This window comes from Scardinius erythrophthalmus, assembly GCF_964197995.2.
Source record: "Scardinius erythrophthalmus genome assembly, chromosome: 7".
Classification (NCBI taxonomy): domain Eukaryota; kingdom Metazoa; phylum Chordata; class Actinopteri; order Cypriniformes; family Leuciscidae; genus Scardinius; species Scardinius erythrophthalmus.
The window spans coordinates 9,802,873-9,826,176 of record NC_138227.1 but is presented as its reverse complement, the minus strand read 5'-3'; the positions used below and the strand labels follow the sequence as shown (position 1 = coordinate 9,826,176).

At 38.7% G+C, this 23,304-nt stretch overlaps 2 protein-coding genes across 2 annotated transcripts; both read right to left on the bottom strand.

The window, feature by feature from the left end:
- Positions 1-7,492: 7,492 nt before the first annotated feature.
- On the bottom strand, positions 7,493-10,303 carry LOC308693686 (E3 ubiquitin/ISG15 ligase TRIM25-like). The gene is made up of 4 exons (XM_081370769.1): positions 8,814-10,303; positions 8,570-8,665; positions 8,076-8,309; positions 7,493-7,864 (listed from the first exon to the last, which is right to left on the bottom strand). Exons 1-4 carry the CDS (start codon positions 9,369-9,371, stop codon positions 7,787-7,789), a joined length of 966 nt encoding a protein of 321 aa, XP_081226895.1. The 5' UTR covers positions 9,372-10,303; the 3' UTR covers positions 7,493-7,786.
- Positions 10,304-17,967: 7,664 nt separating this feature from the next.
- LOC308693684 (E3 ubiquitin/ISG15 ligase TRIM25-like) lies at positions 17,968-23,304 on the bottom strand. Its single transcript, XM_081370767.1, has 7 exons — positions 23,160-23,304; positions 22,090-22,685; positions 21,839-21,934; positions 21,359-21,592; positions 20,990-21,143; positions 20,847-20,906; positions 17,968-20,702 (listed from the first exon to the last, which is right to left on the bottom strand). Exons 2-7 carry the CDS (start codon positions 22,645-22,647, stop codon positions 20,152-20,154), a joined length of 1,653 nt encoding a protein of 550 aa, XP_081226893.1. The 5' UTR covers positions 22,648-22,685; positions 23,160-23,304; the 3' UTR covers positions 17,968-20,151.

Sequence of the window (23,304 nt, the reverse complement as noted above, 5' to 3'; positions counted from 1 at the left end):
TTTAAGAGGTAGAGATTTCTGGATAGCCGGGTGCTCATTTTCACTTCGGAACGTACACCACCGGATAGTCTGATAGTAAATCTGTTCTGAGCCTGAATTTTTCAGGTGTGTGTGGTTTATAATCGATTAACAAATAACTGTGAGGACGTTCAGTTGCATCGTTATACGCCTCGATAAAAAATCGTGCATTGGATGGGTACATTTGGCGACCCAGAATACCAATCTGCTGCTTATCGCGAGGGTTTTTAAATATTATTAAATAATTTGTATTAAGACCTATTGTTCTGGTAGATTTACCCTGGAAAAACAGATTCTGTATTAATAGCAAACAGCTAATCTTCATGTGATGTACTAGGCGTGTAAAAACGTTCTCGACTTCACCGTTAGAAGCAGCTTGAGTCATTACGTCATCCAAGATCAAAAGAGACACTTTAGCAGGAGGAAATAACGATTCATCATCCAGTTTCTTTGGTATACCTTCAATGAATTTAATATCAAAAGCATGTGACATTTCATCATACATTGGTTGCCAGGATGTATACACGTACACAAAATTATCAAACTTGACAGAACACATTTTCTGTGAATTATACATCAAAGTTTTCACAAAATAAGTCTTCCCGGATCCACTTTGTCCAACCACGATGCTGGAGAACGGATGATGCATTCTCCAGTCGAACACATCTGTTTCACACATTTTTAAAAATATATTACTAGAATCCGTAAGGTAATGTTGTATAGTCTCTTTGTAAAACCCTCTTGTCGTAAACTAGTGAAAATTTTTTCACGTTTGACCTATTGTGCAATGTAAACCCCCTCTTATTTCGTGTGATGGTGTCTGTTTTTGCCGACAGGTGTAATTTGACACCTGTTTCGACATAGGCTCGCACAAGATCGGTCAGGCTCTGTAGTGTAACTATTTCAGCATTCTCTGCTGTTAACGTGATTCCTTTAGCTTTAAGACATGAATGACCGGTGTTTGTTTTAAAGGCATAAGATTTCGGGCCAGATGACACGAACTGGATAATATGCTGACCAGAATCTAGTTCGCTCGTTAACTCGCCAAGATATGACCCTGTTTCAGGCGTCCAATCACCGGGTTTTGACACAAAAATCACGCTGTCTGTATCGGCATAAATCGCTCGTTCGGCTAATTTGTCCAAAAGATTATACAACTCAAGTCGTCCGTAACAGGTGGTAAAAGCACCCACGAGAATATTTACATCACGGGTGGGAGAGGGGTCTTGTGTTAAACTACTCGACTGAATCAAAGCCACTGAATCAGATACGAAAGAGAAATGACGTATTACATGGGCGTGGCTGAAGAGACGCTGAGTAAATTCTTCTGGGTCTGACACGAGTTCACTCTGTGCGAGGTGAGATCTGAGGCAGAATCGCCCCCAAAGTGTATTCAAGATAAGCTTAGCAATGGATCTTTTTGCCGGATTTTTTATTATTTTAGACGGATCTAACTGGATCCCTTCTTTCTCCAGGTAATCAGCTACGTAAGATTGTTTTTCTGTCTCTGTCATTACATCGGGCGGATACCCCGAGGCTTCTTGTTTCAGTTTAAGGAATGTTTTAACATATTCTGTGAATAATGTGTCGGACGTGTGTGGGTAATGCCAGACCTCGTGTATTTTTATTATCCGATAGCCGTGTTGAACTGCCTTTTGGAGCTCAATGCTCACCCAAGTCCCTGCAATACATCTCTCAGCCTCTGTGTGGCAGCATTGTGTGTCCTGAATCTGATTTTCGGCACAGGTTCTACACAGAGGGAACATCAACTTATCCCTGCACCTGTAAGGTAGAACCGGATGATACAATCCACGCGGTGGAAGGACTTCAGCCTTTATGAGGCCAAAATAGCTCTCTATCCCTTCAAAGTCCTTGAATATAATTTTAGGATGACCTATAGGATACCTTTTACTCGACTGAACGAACGGGTATAGCGATGTGAAATCAAAGTAGTCGATCCTTTCATCTTCAGCTGTTTCGTGATACAATTTGTAGGCATTTGTGCGGCCGCCATATAGACCATCACGAGGGTTCAGCCTCTCGGCTCTTTCGTAAGATTGCATAAACTGTTTGACGTCAGGATCTGTCTGTTTTAACCCCTCCCACTCACACTCCCAGATTGAAATGACACGCAAGTCGTACACTTTTCGGAGGGTTTCTAGTTTTGTATCCGACTGTCTTCTGAGATCACCAAAAGTCACTTTCGATAAAGGTTGAATTTCTTCTGGTTTAAATCTACAAGAATGCCCATGAAAAAAGCACCCTAAGTACTCAAAGGCTGTCTTTATTCCATTAGCATCCTCATAATAACCATCAAGGTGATATGGGCCGATGGCCCGCTCACCATAGTTTAGTGCATGTTCTATCTCCACATTTTCACTTTGCTTGAGAAATTCAAGCCATTGGATAGATGCGTTTGAAAACGTCTTGTGTTGTTTAATATAGGCATGGCTGTGTGTTAGAGCCAACGTGTCGCGCGAGAGAAAATTTGTTTTGAATGTTTTCATACACACACCTGGTAATGTTATTGACTTGAACGGGTCGATGTTTGTGAAAGTTATAAATTCCGTTCTGTAGCGTGTACACGCTTCGCGTAGAATAATTACATCATTCCTACAGTAGAAAGCGAGTTCTTTCTTGAAGTCAAAGATATCACCCCATACATGTGAATACCATGTGTCAAATCTGACACGCTCGGCTTCACTCATTGTCTCATAACCGTAAAACTCTTTTGCAGGATAGGGACCGATATATTCTGCATTTTGTGGTTTATTGAAAAGGTGCGGAAAATACCCCTTCTCCTGTACATCTAAGTTAATGGCCGCTGGTATTTTGGCAAGCTTGAATGGGATAAATTGCCATGAGTCAATGAAACGCTGTTTAAACACATGATCATACATGTATAGAATTCTACAGCCCTGCATAATAACTTTCGGAGTCAACCCCTCCCCGACAAGATAATTGAGGAGTAAATATGCATCAAAGCCGGGCGAGTTATGGGCTATGAACGTATATCCTGTATATTTAGGACGTCTGAAGTGTTTAATCAGATGTGCTACACAATCCAACCCCCCGGCTTCAAACGTCTCTCCTCCGTGTGTGATGGCGCAAACATAATTTGCTATGTGTCTGCCATCTTGAACGAATGTTTCAAAATCATAATAAATGTATTTATCGTCCTTTGGTTCAGGTTTTAGAGGCTGAATGTAACATTCGTGAGTACCTCCACTAGTCAAAATCTCGTAACAATGTACACAACGCTCTGGAGAGCATTTGTGAGGTTTTATTTTTTCACCATCAGATGGCACTCTATAAACGACATGGCATTTTGAGCAGAATTTGACAGAGATACATTGAGATCGCTCACCAGGGGTTTGTGATTTTTTATGTGATTCGTAACAGAAGTTGTTTTTACAGAATCTCAGACAGTCTGCGCACTGTCTTGTTCTTTTCGTATACGAACGACACTCCGATGTCATACATACCTTACAAACAAACTGACATTCGTGTGTTTTTTTGTCTTTATGGCCTTTAAAACAATACTCACACACGTATGAAGCTCCTATAAACCCAGGTAAATTTTTTATCAGATGAAAATGCCCCTCGTGCAGAAATAGATGGACTGTCTTTGGGTGTAATTCGTCTGTGTTTTTGTAGACCTGGAGCTTCCCAGAGCAGTCTCTGTGAAAAACTACAATTTTTATGCCTAATTTATTTTCGAAAACAGATAAATTGTGGAGACCTATCTCCTCATCTGTCCTAAAACCACATCCTGTATGAATCCCCTTCGCAGGCTCCTGTAATTCTTGATCGGTGTATTTTGGATTAAAGAAATATGCTAGACAGTAACTCAAACACATTTCATTATCGATATTAATGGGGCTAAATAAATGCATTTTATTACGAGTGATACTCTCACTTATAGCTACGTCACTAATCTTTCTACGTGCTCCTCCTGTTTTATCTCGCACAATTGAGATTTGTAATGTTAAGGTCGAATCACTGGTTACATCACTATTACTCTGAGTAACTTGCTCAATCTGATTTATGAATGATGATGGGTCGTGGTGGCTATCAGGCGTTAATACTGCATTTATGGATCCCGGTAAACTTTCTCCGGCCAGAGATATGTTTATGAAACCTGTTTGTCCAGCTAGCTGTTGTGAAAAGTCAACCACCTCATTTAGGATATTATGGAGGCGTGAATTATATTCTACAAAATCGGTGGTCTGTATTTGTCTAAGATCTAACGATCTTTGCAACTCTAAACCATTGAAACGGGGGCGTGGTGTTATTGTGAAATCACCGATAACCCCGCCGTGAGCCATCAGTGAATCTATCTGCCCACGACTTAACTCCGTACGCGTTTGGGATGTACCTATTCCATCCCCCATCTGCAGACTCTCATCTTCATCATCTATCCAGCCATGTTGGTCTATTATGATATTATTCAATCTTTCCGCATTAGACAAATCATTACTATTTAGACCTCTTAACTGTTCACGTATTAAAAGATTGAGTCTCTCGTTATTCTCAGACCTAGGATTTGATTTTGAGCGAGTTATTTCATCACACTCTGAGTCGATTCGTTGCCTTTTAGGAAACATTTTGATATGTTTTTATTTTTAAAATTGTGTGAAACAGAAGCGTACCATCAAATATAGTTCATAATATTGTTAATGGTATACATCATAACTATCAGTAAAACATAATCACACATACACACACACACCTAAATAAAAAAACAATAACAGAAATAGATTTTTTTTAAAAACTTTAAAAAAAAAAGCACGAGATCTCACACACCTAGATAAAAAAATAACAGACAAATGCTTTTCAAACAATAACAGTGAGATGGATTTTTTAAAACTAGTCAGCCATTCTCATGTATCCCTCGATTGTCTTTGCATAATATGTAATCTTTCAGAGATTAAAGAAAGTACCGTTATTAACAAGGAATGATCGTTCCTCACCTCCATCAGGGCTTGCTGGAGTGATAAGACCGTGTTACGCAATTGTCTGTTTTCTTCCAAGACGCGGTCTTGGGAGACAGCGAAAAATTCCACCGCAGTTCTTAAATCAATGGTGTGTTGATTCTGTGTATCAATGAGTCTATGTAGAAGGTCTGCAATACCGCTTTGGGCTTGTGAAACTATATCCGCTGTCTGGTGGTAAGTGAGGGGTAAGGTGGCGATCTCCAGAACACGTTGGAAACTTCTGTTTGCTGCACGTAGACTGGCATAACTTAAGCCGTGTAGTTCTCCGGCGTTGAATAGAGGAGTGAAGGGCCGCTCATCTTCATAGCTACTATTTGATGTTCTGCGTTCCGAATTGATGGTGTTCAGAACCGAGTCTTGTGAATCAAAAAACACATGGGCCTCTCTTTCGTCGGGGGTTTCTTCTAGAGTAAAAATATATATACATTATACAATTTATTTATTATGGATAAAATATAATGAAACAAGAAATATATCTTACCTTCTCGCAAAGAATTTGGACTCTCATGAGCATATTTCCCCAGTCGCTTTTTTCCTCGAGTGGTGGATGAAACAGATGGACTTTCGCTGTTTTCTTCTAAAAACAATATTATGTTATTTTAAAATTCAACACAGAAAAAAAATTATAATTGAAGATAAATAGTTTTCTTTTTTTTCCCTTACCTATCTCTGGATAGATTAATTCTTCTCCATAAATTTCCCTAAGACGTTTTATCCCTCTGCCTGGACCGTCAGTGATAGCCTATTAGCCGCTCCGGTAATTCCCGATCCCAGAGACAGGGACTGAGGGAAAGAATTCTCGCCTTCGACTAGAGGTGAGACTTGACATTTGACACTCTCTACCTCTCCGGAGGGGTGATGTAAAGGTGTTGTCTCTGGGGTTAAGTCTTCGTATATTTCACTCGCGGGGGTTGGATCGACAGCCAATGGGTGGTTACTGGGGCCCGGTGGCTGGGAGGAGTTATGACTCGGTGGATCCTCCGTGATTTCTGTTGAAATAGGCCTATGAGTTTGATTTTTTCTTTAAAACAAATATTAAAATAGTAAATATTAAAAAAAAAGACATAACAAAAATATACCCCTTGCCTTGTAAAAAGTCATTTGCCGAAACCCCCGGAGGGAATGATGTGTCATCTGTAAATAAAAACCATTCGTTATCTTTGTAATTTTGTAGGTTATAATTAATGATAAAATAAAATAAAATAAAAACTCACATAGGTGATTAAGGATTTCTCCTAATTGAGGATCAAAATACTGATCCGATGAGACTTCGGATCCTTCTGGTCCATGATAATGATTTGCAGCCATTTTCCGATCCGGTTGTGTCTCCTTCGTTGACTTGGTACACGAATGAATTAGTTAGCTCCTTTTAAAGATTACGATACGACGCGTTTTAAAAAACATTTTTTTCTACTTAATTTCAAAGAAAGCCTTCATCTCTCCACGTGGCAGGGAATCTCATACCTGATTTGGATGGCTAGGAAAGCATATGGTGAATTTGAGCGATCTCTTCAGATCTGTAATAAAACTAATTAACACAGATCCGTCAAAAAAGAGAAAAAATAAATATGTAGGATGTTATCACATAGGCCATGACACCTCATGTAGACATTATGACGCCATGTGCGTGTGTGTGTGTGTGTGCGTGTGCGTGTGTGTATGTGTGTGCGTGTGTGTATGTGTGTGTGTGTGATGTAGACATTATGACGCCATGCATGGGTGCGTGTGCGTGTGTGTGCGTGTGTATGTGTGTGCGCGTGTGCGTGCGCGCGTGTATGTGTGTGCGTGTGTGTGTGTGTGTGTGTGTGTGTGTTGCATGAAAGTTGAGAGGGGAATTCCCACATGACCTCATTTTAGGGATGTCCTTAAATCGAAATTGGCCTCTCAGGTTTGAGAGGGGTGTGTTAGGGGTGTGGTCTCTTTGGGTCGTTGCATCGGTTTTCTTTGGTCATTTAAGTTCGGCCACCGAGATGACTGGATGTGTTTTCAATTTGGGAGCTTGAAGGGAGTGTGGGAGATTCCCACGATGACATCTGTTGTGGGTGGGATAGGGGCGGAGTTTGGGTCTGTCTCTCTGGAAGGGTCAGAGAGCTTCATTTCTGACTGGCCTCCGGAGTGAGAGGACGCTGTCCACTCTGCTCCACTACAACAAAACACTTTTGTATCTTTTAAACTCTGACTCCTTTAACAATTGGTATGTAAAAACGTAGCACTTTTTAACAGTGTTTGTGTTTTATGTAAAAAGTTTTACAAAATACTGTGTGAAAGTTAAATGCTTACAAGTCAACATTTTAAAAATTATCTTTTTGTCAATGTTGTTTTAATGTTTTAACATCTCATTTTTTAATAACTATTTTTAGAGAAAAAAATGCAATTTCAACTCATTTCATTAATGTTTTAATGTTTTTTAACCTTAAAAGTTTAACGTTTAAAGTGATGAATGTACATCTGTCTTCTTTAATAAAAAACACTGATCTCACACTCTTGACTATGTTTTTATTTCTTAAAAAAGTTTTAAATATACACTGTTTAGAACTACTGAGCGTGGGAAATTTCTCACGCTTCAGATGTTCAACCCATAAGGAGGTGTGGCGTAAGTCCGATTTTCCCACGGTGTGTACGTACAGCCCATAAGTGGGAGGAGCTAGCGTGGGAAATTCCCACGGTCAAAGGGGGCGGGGCTTAGAGGGTCATAAAGCAATAAACCTGTCAAAAGTTTGATTGAAAGGACCCTCCATTCTCTCTAATGACAAATTAACATATCAAAAGATTCAGACCTTCTGGGGATATTTTAGAGTGAAGATGGGAACGTCTTCAAATGTGGGTAAAACACACACAGACTGACAGCTCTGAAATGAGAATAATAATAATTCAAACATGATTTGTAAAGCAGAACTGATCTTTTTCAAAGACCAAACAAGCAACACAATAATGTTTAGATTCCCAAAATTTTGGCATCAGCACAAATGACTGTTTCCACTAAATAAAAGAAATACTTAAAGCAACAATGAATAGTGAACGTCCTACAGTAAATCAGTTACACACATGATCATTAATTACCTTCAGACACTGGATCTGATCATCAGAAATCAGAAGTTTGTCAATCTCTGCTTGTGTTTTTCTGAGTTCTGTCAGCTCTTGATCCAGATGTTTGTGAAGTTCCTCTGCTCGATCTATCTCAGTCTTCTCCTGAGCTCTGATCTGCTCTTTAATCTCAGAGCGTTTCTTCTCAAGAGAGCAGATGAGCTCAGTGAAGACCTTCTCAATGTCCTCCATGCTTTCTAGCGCTGAACTCTGTCAGAGACACAAAGATCTGATCATGAAGAACATTGTTGTGGTAGAAAGTAAATTAGTGCCAGTCAAGCTCAAAAATTGACAGACTGACAGAAGTTTCAATAAGAACACTCTGAATTGTGTCAAGATTCTTATAACAGTTTTTCAATGAATTTTTGGAGCTCAAACCCGATGGGTCACTGTCTACTTTTATTTAATTTAAAATATCTACTTTTTGCATGTCAAACAAACTTTAAAACTAAATAACAAAATAAACATACTTTAAGAAGCTTCACAGCTTCACTGAGTTCCTGCTGACCTCTCTCTCGCTCCTGGATCAGCTTCTGACACGACACCTTTATCTCCTTTAACTCTTTCTGAGGATGTTCACATAAATAAGCAAAAATAGACATAATATGGTAAAGGTTTGTAACAAAGTTAATCGAAATTACAGACTATAATATATGCAATATAATAATTATAATAAAATAGTTTATGCATGTTTTTAATTACTGTTGATATTACCTTTTTACTAGTCCATTCAGAATCCACAGACACCACACTGTGTCCTTTATGATTATCAGTACACAAACAACAAATGCATTGATGATCCTCCTGACAGTAAATCTCCAGAAGTTTCCCATGACTGAGACAGATGTTCTCCTGAATGTGTCTGGAAGCTTCGACTAGTTTGTGCTTCATAAACGCAGGAGATTGATAGTGAAGCTGCAGGTGAGTTTGACAGAAGGAGGCCAAGCACTGCAGACAGGACTTTACAGCTCTGTTCTTCTCTGTAGTGCAAACATCACACTCCACAGCAGCCGTTTGTAGGGACGTCTTCTGCAGCGTCTCCATCATCTCAGCTATCAGAGTGTTCTTCTTCAGTAGAGGTCTCTGACTGAAGCTCTCTCTGCATTGGGGACAGCGGTACGGCGGCCCCTGCTCCTTCTGGCCCCAGCAGTCAGTAATACAGCTCATACAGTAACTGTGTCCACAGGGAATCGTCACCGGCTCCTTCAGAGGATCCAAACAGACTGGACAGCTGAACTGATCCACATACGGACTCACTGCAGATTCAGACATTTCTGAAGGAGTAGCCTACATAAATCCACATGTAAATCATTAATGAAAGAGCATGTATAAAACTATACAAAATACTTAGTTTTGTATATTAATATGAAAGAATCGTAAACTCTTCACCTGTAACCAGAAGAATAAACATAAATCATCCAAATGAACATGGAGCTATTATCAAACTCGTACAGTAATAATTGAATGTTCTTTTTTTAAAGCAAGCTAGAAGATATAAAACAATTAGTTAACGACTCTATGACGTTCTTACCTGATTTGACAGAATAACAAATATTCCCTCCTCTACAGCTTTAACCAAACTGGAAACAGGGCCCAGAGTGTGGATCCTCAAGTAGAGGCTTGTGTAGCAGGTGTTACGTGGAAGTGCATTTACTGTGTGGTGTTCATGGGGAAGATGTGTATTGGTGGGCTGGTTTTCTCTGGCATGTTCTCTCTCTTCCTCTCTCTTGCTACTCTCACTATAATGACTCACAGGTGGAGCTGCTAACGAGTGACCTGATTGGAGACTGGAGTGATTGGTGCTGTATTTAAGTCTTCTGAACCATGGATCTACGGCTCCCCGCTCTCATGGCTTCCTTGACGGACAGACAGACAGACATATGTGTTGTTTGTATAGTCTGGTGCCCATAGTGATTGTTAAATGATTGATTTGATGTAAACCACTACCTTTTGTTAAGTTGGGATTTGTTAAGCCCTTATCCTTATCTACTTGGAGCATGGTAGGGAGGTGGGTGCCTTTTGATTTATTATTTGTTTTCTCTTGGTTACGATAGTTAGGGAGGGAAGTTTTTGTACTTTTCTTTTGTTATCTTAATTCTAGGTTAGTATCTTTAAAATTAGTTAGCTTTGTTTTGTTATTTGTTTTGGCTTTTCCCCCTCCTGAAGCTTATGTTGCTCCTTATTTACATTTGTTTAATAAATTCACTTTTTCACTTTAAAGAGTGTTTTTGGTGTTTTGAAGCCTTGGGAGTGAGAGCGGGGACTCCAGGGAGTCTGTTGATTAGATCCCTGTTAATTGTTATGAATGATTTTAATGCTCTTTGAGTAGGGATTTCAATTAATTCGTAACAAATGGGGGCTCGTCCACTTGGTTTTGTGTTAATTTAATTAATGAATTTTTATTTCTTAATTGTTTTGATTTAATGAGTGGAGGTGGCCGCTTGTCAATTTTTGTGAGTAACGAACAAGTCTAAGTGGCACCATTTTTCTGTTGTCTTGGTGAGTAAAATTTACTCCTATTTTTGTCTTGCTGATTTAAAGTGTAAAGCAGTAACGAACATTAATAATGGAGTCAGATGTTAGATCATTTATTTCAAAACCCACTATACAGCAGTTTGATGCATTTCGAAAGAAAGATCTAATACAGATTGCTGAAATTTTGGAGGTTTCTGTATTAAGCTCTGCACCTAAACATGTGATTAAGGCTGAAGTTTATAATAAACTGGTTGAGCAAGGTTTTTTTTTCTGCTGATGTGGATAGCGAAATTGAAAAGAGTAATGTTTGTGAGACTGCTAAAACTAATCTGACATCAGATCCGTTGCTCTTATTAAAATTGAAAGAGATGGAGTTACAGATAAAACGGCAAGAACATGAGAATCGTATGTTGCATTTACGTGAGTTAGAGATGGTGCATAAGGAAAAGGAAAGAGAGCGTGCGTTTACTGTTATTCCACCTGTTGTGACTCCAGTGCATGCGACCATGTCTTCATCTATTCAGCCGGCTGCTGTTAATTTGTTTGATCCAAGTAAATATATTAAGCTTGTGCCTCCTTTTCGAGAATCAGAAGCCGATGCCTATTTCATCGCATTTGAGCGTATTGCTGCTAAACTTAACTGGCCGAAAGATATGTGGGGGTTAATGTTACAATGCAGTTTAGTTGGTAAAGCTCAAGAAGTATGTTCTGCTTTGCCCATCGAGGAGTCTCTTAATTATGATTTGGTGAAAGCTGCTGTTTTGCGAGTTTATGAACTTGTGCCTGAAGCGTACAGGCAAAAGTTTCGTAACTATACTAAATCGGCTAAACAAACGTTTGTGCAGTTTGCCCGTGATAAGAGAGCTCTGTTAGAAAAGTGGTGCGCTGCTTCGAAAACTACTACGTTTGAGCAATTTCAAGAACTGATTCTGTTGGAGGATTTTAAAAATTGTTTTTCAGACAATTTAGTGATTTACCTAAATGAGCAAAAGGTTAAATCCCTTTCGGAAGCTGCAGTGTTGGCGGATGAATATATTCTGACACATAAGACTGTATTTTCTTCTGCTGTTAGCCCGAATCATGGTACTTCAATGTTTTCAGGTGTGCAGAAACCTTTGATGTACACGCGCTCAACGAAACCTATGGTGCGCTCTGCAGTACAGGGTAAGGAAGAGAGTAAGAGTGTTGAGAATAAGAGTTTGCTTTTATTGTTTAGACCCAAATCATCTTATTGTCGATTGTAAAGCCTGGAAGAGTAAGAATGCTGCCTTTAAGCCTAAAAGTGTAGCTAATATTGTTCTTGAGCAAGTGTCTGGTGTTGAGAATTTTTCAGACAATTCTGCATTTTCTCCCTTTGTATTTAAAGGGAGTGTGTCAGTTTCTCTGGATGGTACCGTGAATTCAATCTCTATTTTGAGGGATACGGGGTCAGCCCAGTCATTTATATTGGAAAGTGCATTACCATTCTCAGAGGTGACGTACACTGGAACTGATGTGTTAGTCCGTGGTATCGAACTGAACTGTGTTAAAGTTCCTCTTCATACTGTGTTTTTGACCTCTGATCTGGTTTCAGGTCCTGTAAAAGTGGGGGTACGTTCCAGACTGCCTGTTGAGGGCGTAAGTCTAATTTTGGGAAATGACCTGGCCGGTGCTAAAGTTTTTCCTCATCCGATTGTAGCAAAAACTCCGGTTTGTGATGCGGGACTTGCTAATCGGTTCCCTTCAATATTTTCAGCATGTGCTGTCACTCGTGCACAGGCACGAAAAAAAAAGGATGTGTGTGATCTGTTTGACACTTTTCTTGTTTCTCCAGATTCTCTCTCTGAGTTAAAGTTATCTGTTGATTCCAGTGTGGGTAATCCAGATAGTGAGATTCCTGAGCAAGAACCTTCTCTTACGATGGGAAGAGAACAACTTGGCAGAGCCCAACAGTCTGACCCTTCTCTAATGCGCTGTATTGAGGCCGTGGAGAATAAAAGGGAAGGGGGTAATACTGAGGGGGTACGGTATTTCTGGGACCGAGGCGTCTTAATGCGTGAGTGGCTTTCTCGTAATGCAAAAGAGGCTGGATTAAGTCCGGAGTATCAGATTGTATTACCTGTTGGTTATCGAAAGGATGTGCTTAAACTTTCTCATGATCATCCCCTGTCTGGTCATTTAGGCAGTACTAAAACATTCATGCGAGTGGCTAAATATTTTTATTGGCCTGGCTTAAGATCTGCTGTGTCAAATCACTGTCGTTCATGTCACGTGTGTCAACTCGCTGGTAAACCCAATCAAACAATTCGTCCGGCTCCTTTGCAGCCTATTCCAGTCATGGGAGAACCCTTCGAGCGACTCATTCTAGATTGTGTTGGTCCCTTACCGAAATCGAAAGCGGGTTTTCAGTATATTTTAACGTTGATGTGTGCTGCGACTCGTTTTCCGGAGGCAATACCATTGCGTAACATCAAAGCGAAAACCATTGTGAAAGAGTTGATTAAATTTTGTTCAACGTTTGGGTTACCTCGTGTGATCCAGACTGATCAGGGAACAAATTTTAAATCTAAAGTGTTTGAGCAAGTATTGAAAGGGATTTCCGTGAATCATGCAGTGTCGAGCGCATATCATCCGCAGTCACAGGGAGCTCTAGAGAGATTTCACCAGACGCTCAAATCAATGATGCGGGCGCACTGTGTAGAAGCTGGTAAGGATTGGGCTGATGATCTCCCTTTGCTTTTATTTGCGATAAGGGAAACTGTTCAAGAATCGTTAGGGTTTAGTCCTGCGGAGCTAATTTTTGGACATACGGTTCGGGGCCCTTTAAAGTTGTTACGCGAACAACTTGTTCTTGATAACACACCGCTTGTTCTCGTATCTGAGTATGTTAGTTCTATTCGTGAACGTCTCCGTAGGGCTTGTGAGATGGCGAGGATGAATTTGGCTGAATCACAGACTGAGATGAAGGAGCATTATGACCGCAAGAGTGTCGCTCGTTCTTTTCAGCCGGGTGATTCTGTTTTGCTGTTAATGCCTGTGCCAGGGTCTGCTTTGCAACCAAGATTTTCAGGTCCTTTTATGGTGACGAAAAAGTTGAGTGACACGAATTATTTGATTTGCACGCCTGAACGTCGGAGGAAGTCGCGGATGGTTCATGTTAACATGTTGAAGGCTTATGTGCAAGATGAGTCTGCCCTTGTTAAGCCGAGTGTTGCTGTTGTGTCATCTGTAGTAAATGAGGTGGAACAGGACTTTTCTGTACCTTGTGGCTATCTGTCGAATTCTGAGATTTTGAATGAGTTGGGATCTCACTTAAGTTATTTAGCTCCGAATCAAAAGAAGGATATCGTCGAGCTAATTGAAAGTTACCACTCACTCTTTCGTGACATTCCATCTCAGACTACAGTACTTCAGCATGATATTGATGTCGGAGATGCGCAGCCCATAAAACAGCACCCCTTTCGGCTTAATCCGAGAAAGCGTGAGTTAATGAAAGCTGAGGTCGAGTATTTGCGTCAGAATAACTTTGCGAGTCCTAGTCAGAGTGCGTGGAGTTCACCTTGTTTGTTAGTCCCCAAGGTTGATTCATCGGTTCGGTTTTGCACTGACTATCGCAAAGTTAATGCAGTAACTAAACCTGACTCGTTCCCGCTTCCGCGTATGGAAGACTGCATAGATCGAGTTGGTCCCGCCAAGTTTGTTACGAAGTTAGATCTTCTTAAGGGGTACTGGCAGGTTCCTCTTACTCCTCGGGCCTCAGAGATTTCAGCGTTTGTAACCCCTGATGACTTCATGCAGTACTCCGTTATGGCTTTTGGGATGCGAAACGCGCCTTCAACCTTTCAACGTTTAATGCGTATTGTACTAAGTGGCGTTCAGAAGTGTGAGGCTTATCTGGACGATGTTGTGATCTATTCTTCTAGTTGGGAAGAACATCTGAGTTCCTTACGTGAAGTGCTTTCACGCTTTTGTGATGCCTCTTTGACGTTGAACCTAGCCAAATGTGAGTTCGCCAAGGCAACAGTGGTTTACTTGGGGAAAAGAGTGGGTCAAGGTCAGGTATGTCCGATTGATGTGAAGATTGCATCCGTTATGAAGTTTCCAGTACCAGTGAATAAAAGAGAACTGCGTAGATTTTTGGGGATGGCAGGATACTACAGAGGGTTCTGTCGTAATTTTGCCAGTGTTGTATCACCATTAACCGATCTTCTCAGCACAGCTCGAGTTTTCGTGTGGTCTCCTGCTTGTGAGCAGGCTTTTCGAGCAGCTAAGGATTTGCTGTGTAATGCTCCTGTTTTGTCTGCCCCAGAGTTTATACGCCCTTTCAAGTTGGAAGTGGATGCCTCTGCTACTGGGGCTGGTGCGGTTTTACTTCAAGAGAGTGAGTTTGAGGTTGATCACCCAGTTTGTTACTTCTCGAAAAAATTCACGTTATGTCAACGCAGATACAGCACCATCGAAAAAGAGGCTCTTGCGTTGCTTTTAGCGTTGCAACATTTCGAGGTGTATTTAGGTGGAAGTTCATTTCCAATTGTGGTATATACAGACCACAACCCACTTGTTTTTTTGGCTCGGATGTCTAATTCGAATCAACGCTTAATGCGCTGGGCATTAATAATTCAAGAGTTTAATTTGGATATCCGACATAAAAAAGGCTCGCAGAATATTGTCGCGGATGCGCTGTCTCGAGTTTATGGTGCTGAAGTGTAAATTGCAGTTGTGCAGTGTAGTAGATGCAAACTTCCTGTTAGCATCTTTTTGGTGGGGAGGTGTTACGTGGAAGTGCATTTACTGTGTGGTGTTCATGGGGAAGATGTGTATTGGTGGGCTGGTTTTCTCTGGCATGTTCTCTCTCTTCCTCTCTCTTGCTACTCTCACTATAATGACTCACAGGTGGAGCTGCTAACGAGTGACCTGATTGGAGACTGGAGTGATTGGTGCTGTATTTAAGTCTTCTGAACCATGGATCTACGGCTCCCCGCTCTCATGGCTTCCTTGACGGACAGACAGACAGACATATGTGTTGTTTGTATAGTCTGGTGCCCATAGTGATTGTTAAATGATTGATTTGATGTAAACCACTACCTTTTGTTAAGTTGGGATTTGTTAAGCCCTTATCCTTATCTACTTGGAGCATGGTAGGGAGGTGGGTGCCTTTTGATTTATTATTTGTTTTCTCTTGGTTACGATAGTTAGGGAGGGAAGTTTTTGTACTTTTCTTTTGTTATCTTAATTCTAGGTTAGTATCTTTAAAATTAGTTAGCTTTGTTTTGTTATTTGTTTTGGCTTTTCCCCCTCCTGAAGCTTATGTTGCTCCTTATTTACATTTGTTTAATAAATTCACTTTTTCACTTTAAAGAGTGTTTTTGGTGTTTTGAAGCCTTGGGAGTGAGAGCGGGGACTCCAGGGAGTCTGTTGATTAGATCCCTGTTAATTGTTATGAATGATTTTAATGCTCTTTGAGTAGGGATTTCAATTAATTCGTAACACAGGGAAATAGGTTTGTTTCTCTCAAACCCACAAGCTTCCCGATTTTCAGTAGCAGGGAAATAGGTTTCATTTCTCTCAAATCCATAAACTTGTTTATGTGAAGCCATGACTTTGCAGCTTTAAAGCTCTACTCTTTGAACTTTGCTTAACATCACACCGTATCTCTCGACACCAATAATCAGACTAGTTGATAACTTACAGAATTTCTTTCTGTTTTAACTGCTTCTAACACACTTCCAGCAATCTGTGTAAAATGATTAAATTATTTATGTTTGTTGTGCAATGTCAATGGCATCAAACCTTTCAGAAATCATTTGTTTTAACAAGTGAAGCTTCTTTGTTATAAAAACAGCAGGTTTTCATTCAGATGCTGTGGAGAAAAATAATAATCACACACAATCTCACATAGACCATGAATTCTGGAGAGAAAATATTTCCTAAAACTGGCACATTTTCATCAAAAGATCACTAGAATGTTATTAACACATAACGCACCATTTCATTTCATTTTCTCTTTATCTGATCAAAATTGCATCATTAATTACACACCAAACTGAAGAAGGCAGAAATCTAAAGATAAATCTGAAACAAACATTTCTACAATGTACTGGCAGAAGGTCTATGTTAAAAACTGTGCCTCTTTGAAAAGGTTTCAAACAGTATTTACTGAGATCCACGCTGAGAGTGTTGTAAGGTGTGTTATATTAATATTATACACTGCCCCGCCAAAAATAAGTCACTATTTGGATTTAAATTGGCAAATGCTTAAGAGTCTAAGATTGGATCATTCATTATTGCAGTGATTTTTTATGTTTCTAGCATGTTTTATGTTTGGCCAGTTCTTCTAATTCTCATTAAAAGAGTGAGTAGCTTTTCATTTCTTAAACAACCATGAGGGAAGACACATCATGGTCATATTCCAGGATGATTGAAAGTCTTTGGGTTGTGCTGGAGGAGACTTTACAGAGTGCTTGACTCTTGCATTATCAAAACAAGATCTTGGCCAAAAATGTATGCATCTCTTGATGGAGATCTTGTCGAAAGATCTTGTATTGTCAATGCAAGAGTCAAGCACTCTGTTAAGTCTATATGCACGTAAACAAAATGAGTGTGTGTTCTGTGTGATAATGAGAGAAAAAGAAATAAAATGTTTATCTTCCCCTGATCGACTGGTGAACATTATTTAACCAGGTGGTCTATAAACACTTGTGTTTATAGACCACCTGGGCCTGCTACTGATTTGTTTACAGAAAAAAGTATAGAAATGTTTGAGGATGTAAAGAACAAATCAGTAATTGTATGTGGTGATTTCAATATAGATTTGGGTAGCATAGTAGCAACTAACGACTTTAAGAATTATATGGAAATTGCAGGTTTATGCCCAATGATAACCAAACCAACCAGAATCACAACTCATAGTGCCACGATTATTGATAATATATATACACGGTGACATTATAAATGGTATTTTCATGACAGATGTGAGTGATCATCTCCCTGTATTTACAATTTATGACAATTTCGGTATTAATGCAAGATAACTCTCTCGTTGTCATAAGGGATAAGTCTAGTAAAGCTATTGAGGATTTTAAAGAAGATCTTAAGAGACAAAACTGGGATCAAGTATATACGAATGACTTAAATAATGTAATAATATAAATTCATATGATAAAAATTTTTAAACAAATCAAAATCCGTGCTCAAACTGCGAAAAAATCCTTTGATAACCCTTGGATGACAAATGAGTTGAAAAACGCTTGTAAAAAAAAAAATATATCTGTATAGAATGTTTCTTAAAAAAGAACAGAAGATGCAGAGTGCAGATATAAAAAATATAAAAACAAACTTGTATCAATTATAAGAAAACAAAAAAAAGGATTATTACACCAATCTGATAGACAAAAGTAAAGGCAGTATCAAAAACACATGGGGTGTAATAAATACAGTCTTGCATAAAGGCAAGGCCAAAATTATTACTCCCGATTTTATAACCAAGAAAAACTCAGATATATATGCGACAGAAGAAATTGCAAACAAATTCAATAATTATTTTGCAAACATTGGCTCCAATTTAGTACAATACACCACAGATGAAAACATTTATGGTAGTATTATTCCACATAGTGTTAACAGCATTTTTCTTGAGAGGGTACAAGCGAGTGAAATTTTGAAAATTGTGTATGAATTTGCAAATAAAAAGTCAAATGATTATACAGATATGAATATGTCACTGATAAAGCAAATTATAGATGTCATTGTTGAGCCTTTTACTTATATTTGTAATTTGTCATTCACTACAGGGAAATTTCCAGAACGTATGAAAATAGCCAAAGTGGTTCCACTTTTCAAAAAAGGAAATAAAAATGATATTTCGAATTAAAGACCCATATCCCTGTTACCACAGTTATCTAAAATTTTAGAAAAATTATTTGTGTTTAGATTAAAAACATTTTTGGATAAAAATGAATTGTTAAATAATAGTCAATATGGATTTTGCTCTAATCATTCAACTGCAACAGCAATTTTGGAACTGGTAGAAGAAATAACCAATGCTATGGATAAGAAATATGTTACTGTAAGTGTCTTCGTGGACTTGCAAAAAGCTATTTAAAAGAAAGAGAGCAGTTTGTTGAAATCAATAACACAAAATCAAAAAACTGTCCAATAACTTGTGGTGTACCCCAGGGATCGGTACTAGGTCCAGTACTTTTTCTTCTTTATGTGAATGATATAGCAAATGTTTCTAAGTTACTAAAATGTATTTTGTTTGCGGATGATACTACTTTATTTTATGCTGGCAAAAATATAAATGACGTATTACAAGTTGTAGAGTATGAGTTTGGGAAAATTATGAGATGGTTTAACGCCAATAGACTGTCTTTAAATATTAGTAAGACAAAATTTATGATTTTTAGTTGTATAAATAAGGATTTTGATGCAGCATTGTCAGTACAAGGAGTACAGATTGAAAGGACTCATGAATTTAAGTTTTTAGGTGTTGTGATCGATGAACACTTGACATGGAAATTCCATATCGACCATGTTAAATCTAGGGTATCCCAAATTATAGCCGTGTTACATAAGGTAAAAGAATCTGTTAATAAATGTGCCTTGTTTTTGTTATATAATTCATTGATTGTTCCACATCTGACCTATTGCATTGAAGCATGGGGGAGTGCAAATAAGACTTATATAGAACCAGTTTTTAAATTACAAAAACGTGCCATTCGCGTTGTAAATGGAAGTGAATATAGGGCCCACACAAATCCAATATTTATACAGTTAAAAACCTTAAAATTCAATGACTTATTAGAATATAGCCTTCTAAAAATAATGTATAAAGCTCACCTGAAAACATTACCTGATAAATTGCAAAACAGATTCATCAAGAGAGTTAGTAGATTCAATTTAAGAGGAACTGAAGTCTCTCAGAAACCCGAGTTTAGAACAAAATTAAAGGAAAGATGTGTCTCAATACAAGGTGTCAGTTTGTGGAACAATCTACAAAGTGAAATTAAAACTTCAACATCGTTTTTTGTTTTTAAGAAGTGTGTAAAAGCATTACTAATAGAGAAATATAATGCTGCTATTTAGCAGGAAAATGTGATATTTGATTTATGACTTTGTATATGTGCTGCAAAGTAGACGTGTGTTGTAAGCGCACCTCTTTGGAATTGTAATTTAACTTATGTTGATAAGGGGCAGATATTATAAGTTTATCTTCTTTCTGCTCCTTTTCATTTCTTTTTCAAAAGAATGAAATAAAATGTGAAATGAAAATGAAATGAACATTTCACGAGATATGGGGAGGCACGGTTGAGACCAATGTTTTGCTGACTTTTTTGCTGACTTTTCAAAATATTGTGGAAAGCAAAACACTAGATAATTTTATTTGCATCAGCATTCATTGCATTTCGTGCTGTTTTATTTCCTTTTCCGGGTCAGAACGTCTACATTTGGTAGTTTCGGCAGTGTATAATTTAAATAAAAAAATCAGATACGGGTCACTTTTAAAAGATGATGTAAGTGGGTCGTCAAAAAAAAATCGGATATAGTCAGCAAATCGGATTTGGGCATCAAGACCTGCAGTGTAAATGCAGCCTTATATTTACTTCTTGTCTGTCTGAACTCTCTTCTGCTCTATGATCCTGATAGAAGAACCTGTACCAACCCCAAACGCAGGGTATAAGCGTTCAGTGAAAGTGGTCTGGACTCTGTGAAGGAGAGTCATTGTGTCAGAGACGCTGTAGAAGGACAGAGTTCCTGCTCTGTGATCCAGATACACTCCTATTCTAGAGGAGCAGACAGCGGGGATTGAGACTTGGGCTTTAGCATGTATGAAACTAAAATTCTGCAGACAATAGCCGCCCAATCTCCAGGATATTTTGTTGAAGCCAAGTCTACAGTCATTAAGGTTTCCTTTACGTCTAATTCGTTTGTAACAAACTGCTATAACATAGTCGTTCCCACTGCACTCGACCTCCCAGTAACAGCGACCGCACAAACCCTCTCTAGACAAGATGTAGGTATACACATTAAATCGCTCTGGCTGATCAGGATATTGCTGATCTTTTACTAAACATGATATTTTCTTGCTGTCTTCAGACAGTTTCAGGTTTCTATGTGCAGTGTTTAGATCCAGTTGCAGTTCACATAAATCTGAGGAGGAATGAACAAAAGACAAATATCGAACTTTAAAGTAAACTTTGGTCTAAAATGGTCTCATTGTAACAGATCATTTCCACTGATATCAATTAATCAATTAATGAGTGTTCATCTTGAAGAAACTACAGTTCTACTTACACTGCAAAAAATCATTTGGGGTCTTTGGTTCTGGAGGCTTTGTAACATTTACATTTGACACTGAAGAGACAAAAAACAAGTGTATGGTTAAATTGTTGGTTTAAGAATATTAACGACAAAATAACATATCAAAAGATTCAGACCTTCTGGAGATATTTTAGCTGTCTGCTGTTGACAGACGTCCTCCAAAACCTCTCTGAATGCTGAGATTGAAACGTCTTTAAAATACAGATGAGTGTGTTGAGTGAAGCTGGGAACGTCTTCAAATGTGGGTAAAACACACACAGACTGACAACTCTGTAATGAGAATAATAATAATTCAAACATGATTTGTAAATCAGAAATGATCTTTTTCAAAGACCAAACAAGCAACACAATAATGTTTAGATTCTCAAAATTTTGACATCAGCACAAATGACTGTTTCCACTAAATAAAATAAATACTTAAAGCACAGAACAATGAATAGTGAACGTCCTACAGTAAATCAGTTACACACATGATCATTAATTACCTTCAGACACTGGATCTGATCATCAGTAATCAGAAGTTTGTCAATCTCTGCTTGTGTTTTTCTGAGTTCTGTCAGCTCTTGATCCAGATGTTTGTGAAGTTCCTCTGCTCGATCTATCTCAGTCTTCTCCTGAGCTCTGATCTGCTCTTTAATCTCAGAGCGTTTCTTCTCAAGAGAGCAGATGAGCTCAGTGAAGACCTTCTCAATGTCCTCCATGCTCTCTAGCGCTGAACTCTGTCAGAGACACAAAGATCATGATCTGATCATGAAGAACATTGCTGTGACTCAAAACAATGCAGGTAGAAAGTAAATTAATGCCAGTCAAGCTCTAAATTTGTGTCAAGATTCTTACAACAGTTTTTTATTAAATTTTTGGAGCTCAAAACCGATTGGTCACTGTCTACTTTTATTTAATTTAAAATATCTACTTTGTGCAGGTCAAACAAACTTAAAAACTAAAGAACACATACAGAAACATACTTTAAGAAGCTTCACAGCTTCACTGAGTTCCTGCTGACCTCTCTCTCGCTCCTGGATCAGCTTCTGACACGACACCTTTATCTCCTTTAACTCTTTCTGAGGATGTTAACATAAATAGGCATAAATAGACATAATATGGTAAAGGTTTGTAACAAGGTTAATCGAAATTACAGACTATATAATACAGTATATGCAATATAATAATTATAATAAAATAGTTTATGCATGTTTTTAATTATTGTTGATGTTACCTTTTTACTAGTCCATTCAGAATCCACAGACACCACACTGTGTCCTTTATGATTATCAGTGCACAAACAACAAATACATTGACGATCATCCTGACAGTAAATCTCCAGAAGTTTCCCATGACTGAGACAGATGTTCTCCTGAATGTGTCTGGAAGCTTCGACTAGTTTGTGCTTCATAAACGCAGGAGATTGATAGTGAAGCTGCAGGTGAGTTTGACAGAAGGAGGCCAAGCACTGCAGACAGGACTTTACAGCTCTGTTCTTCTCTGTAGTGCAAACATCACACTCCACAGCAGCCGTTTGTAGGGACGTCTTCTGCAGCGTCTCCATCATCTCAGCTATCAGAGTGTTCTTCTTCAGTAGAGGTCTCTGACTGAAGCTCTCTCTGCATTGGGGACAGCGGTACGGCGGCCCCTGCTCCTTCTGGCCCCAGCAGTCAGTAATACAGCTCATACAGTAACTGTGTCCACAGGGAATCGTCACCGGCTCCTTCAGAGGATCCAAACAGACTGGACAGCTGAACTGATCCACATACGGACTCGCTGCAGATTCAGACATTTCTTTGCAGTGTTCAAAGATGAACAGATTCTCTGCTTCTGTAATAAAAATGTTTGAGAGAAGCCTAATCACGATTTTAATTACGTTTAATTTTTTAACTGAGGGGAAATCAATTCTGTTCTCTGCTGATCAACTGCAGGCTGTAAATGCTGTTGTATATACTGTAGAGTTTAACTTGTATTTATGCAGAATAGTCTTATTAGTCATGATCACCACTGAATTAGGTTTGTATTTTTAAACAATCTTCGAAATCATAAAGAGTAAAAAGTATAGTTTTGAGGTATGTAATCGAGTATTTCAATTCAATAGTAACTCACTTAAGTTTTCATTAGACAACAAAATACAAAAACAATTGTTTAGCAATGAAGTACAAAGCAAACTTTTGTTTCATCAGGCCTGTTACAAGTTACAGGATTAGAAACTCTGTACATACACACACACACACACACACACACACATATTTTGCACACACAATTGCACGCGATTACAGTATGTATTTTCCAAGTCCTTACCTCGACAGAAATTCAACTCAAATACGATTTGCGTTAAAGCTTATAAGCTTTTGACACAAAGAGCAGTGGTGTTGATCTATTACAGAGGTTGAATCACTTGTGTAGAGGAGAAATAGCCTAAGTTTCATTTCTCTTGAAATCAAAC

What these genes read in the sequence shown, in the direction of transcription:
- LOC308693686 (XM_081370769.1), bottom strand. Translation starts at nt 9,371, where the DNA reads ATGTCTGAATCTGCAGTGAGTCCGTATGTGGATCAGTTCAGCTGTCCA. An exon ending in AAGCTGTGAAGCTTCTTAAA is followed by an intron (nt 8,310 to 8,569) that starts GTATGTTTATTT and finishes TGTCTCTGACAG; the next exon opens with AGTTCAGCGCTAGAAAGCAT. An exon ending in ATCAGATCCAGTGTCTGAAG is followed by an intron (nt 7,865 to 8,075) that starts GTAATTAATGAT and finishes TTCTCATTTCAG; the next exon opens with AGCTGTCAGTCTGTGTGTGT.
- LOC308693684 (XM_081370767.1), bottom strand. Translation starts at nt 22,647, where the DNA reads ATGTCTGAATCTGCAGCGAGTCCGTATGTGGATCAGTTCAGCTGTCCA. An exon ending in AAGCTGTGAAGCTTCTTAAA is followed by an intron (nt 21,593 to 21,838) that starts GTATGTTTCTGT and finishes TGTCTCTGACAG; the next exon opens with AGTTCAGCGCTAGAGAGCAT. An exon ending in AGCTAAAATATCTCCAGAAG is followed by an intron (nt 20,907 to 20,989) that starts GTCTGAATCTTT and finishes TTGTCTCTTCAG; the next exon opens with TGTCAAATGTAAATGTTACA.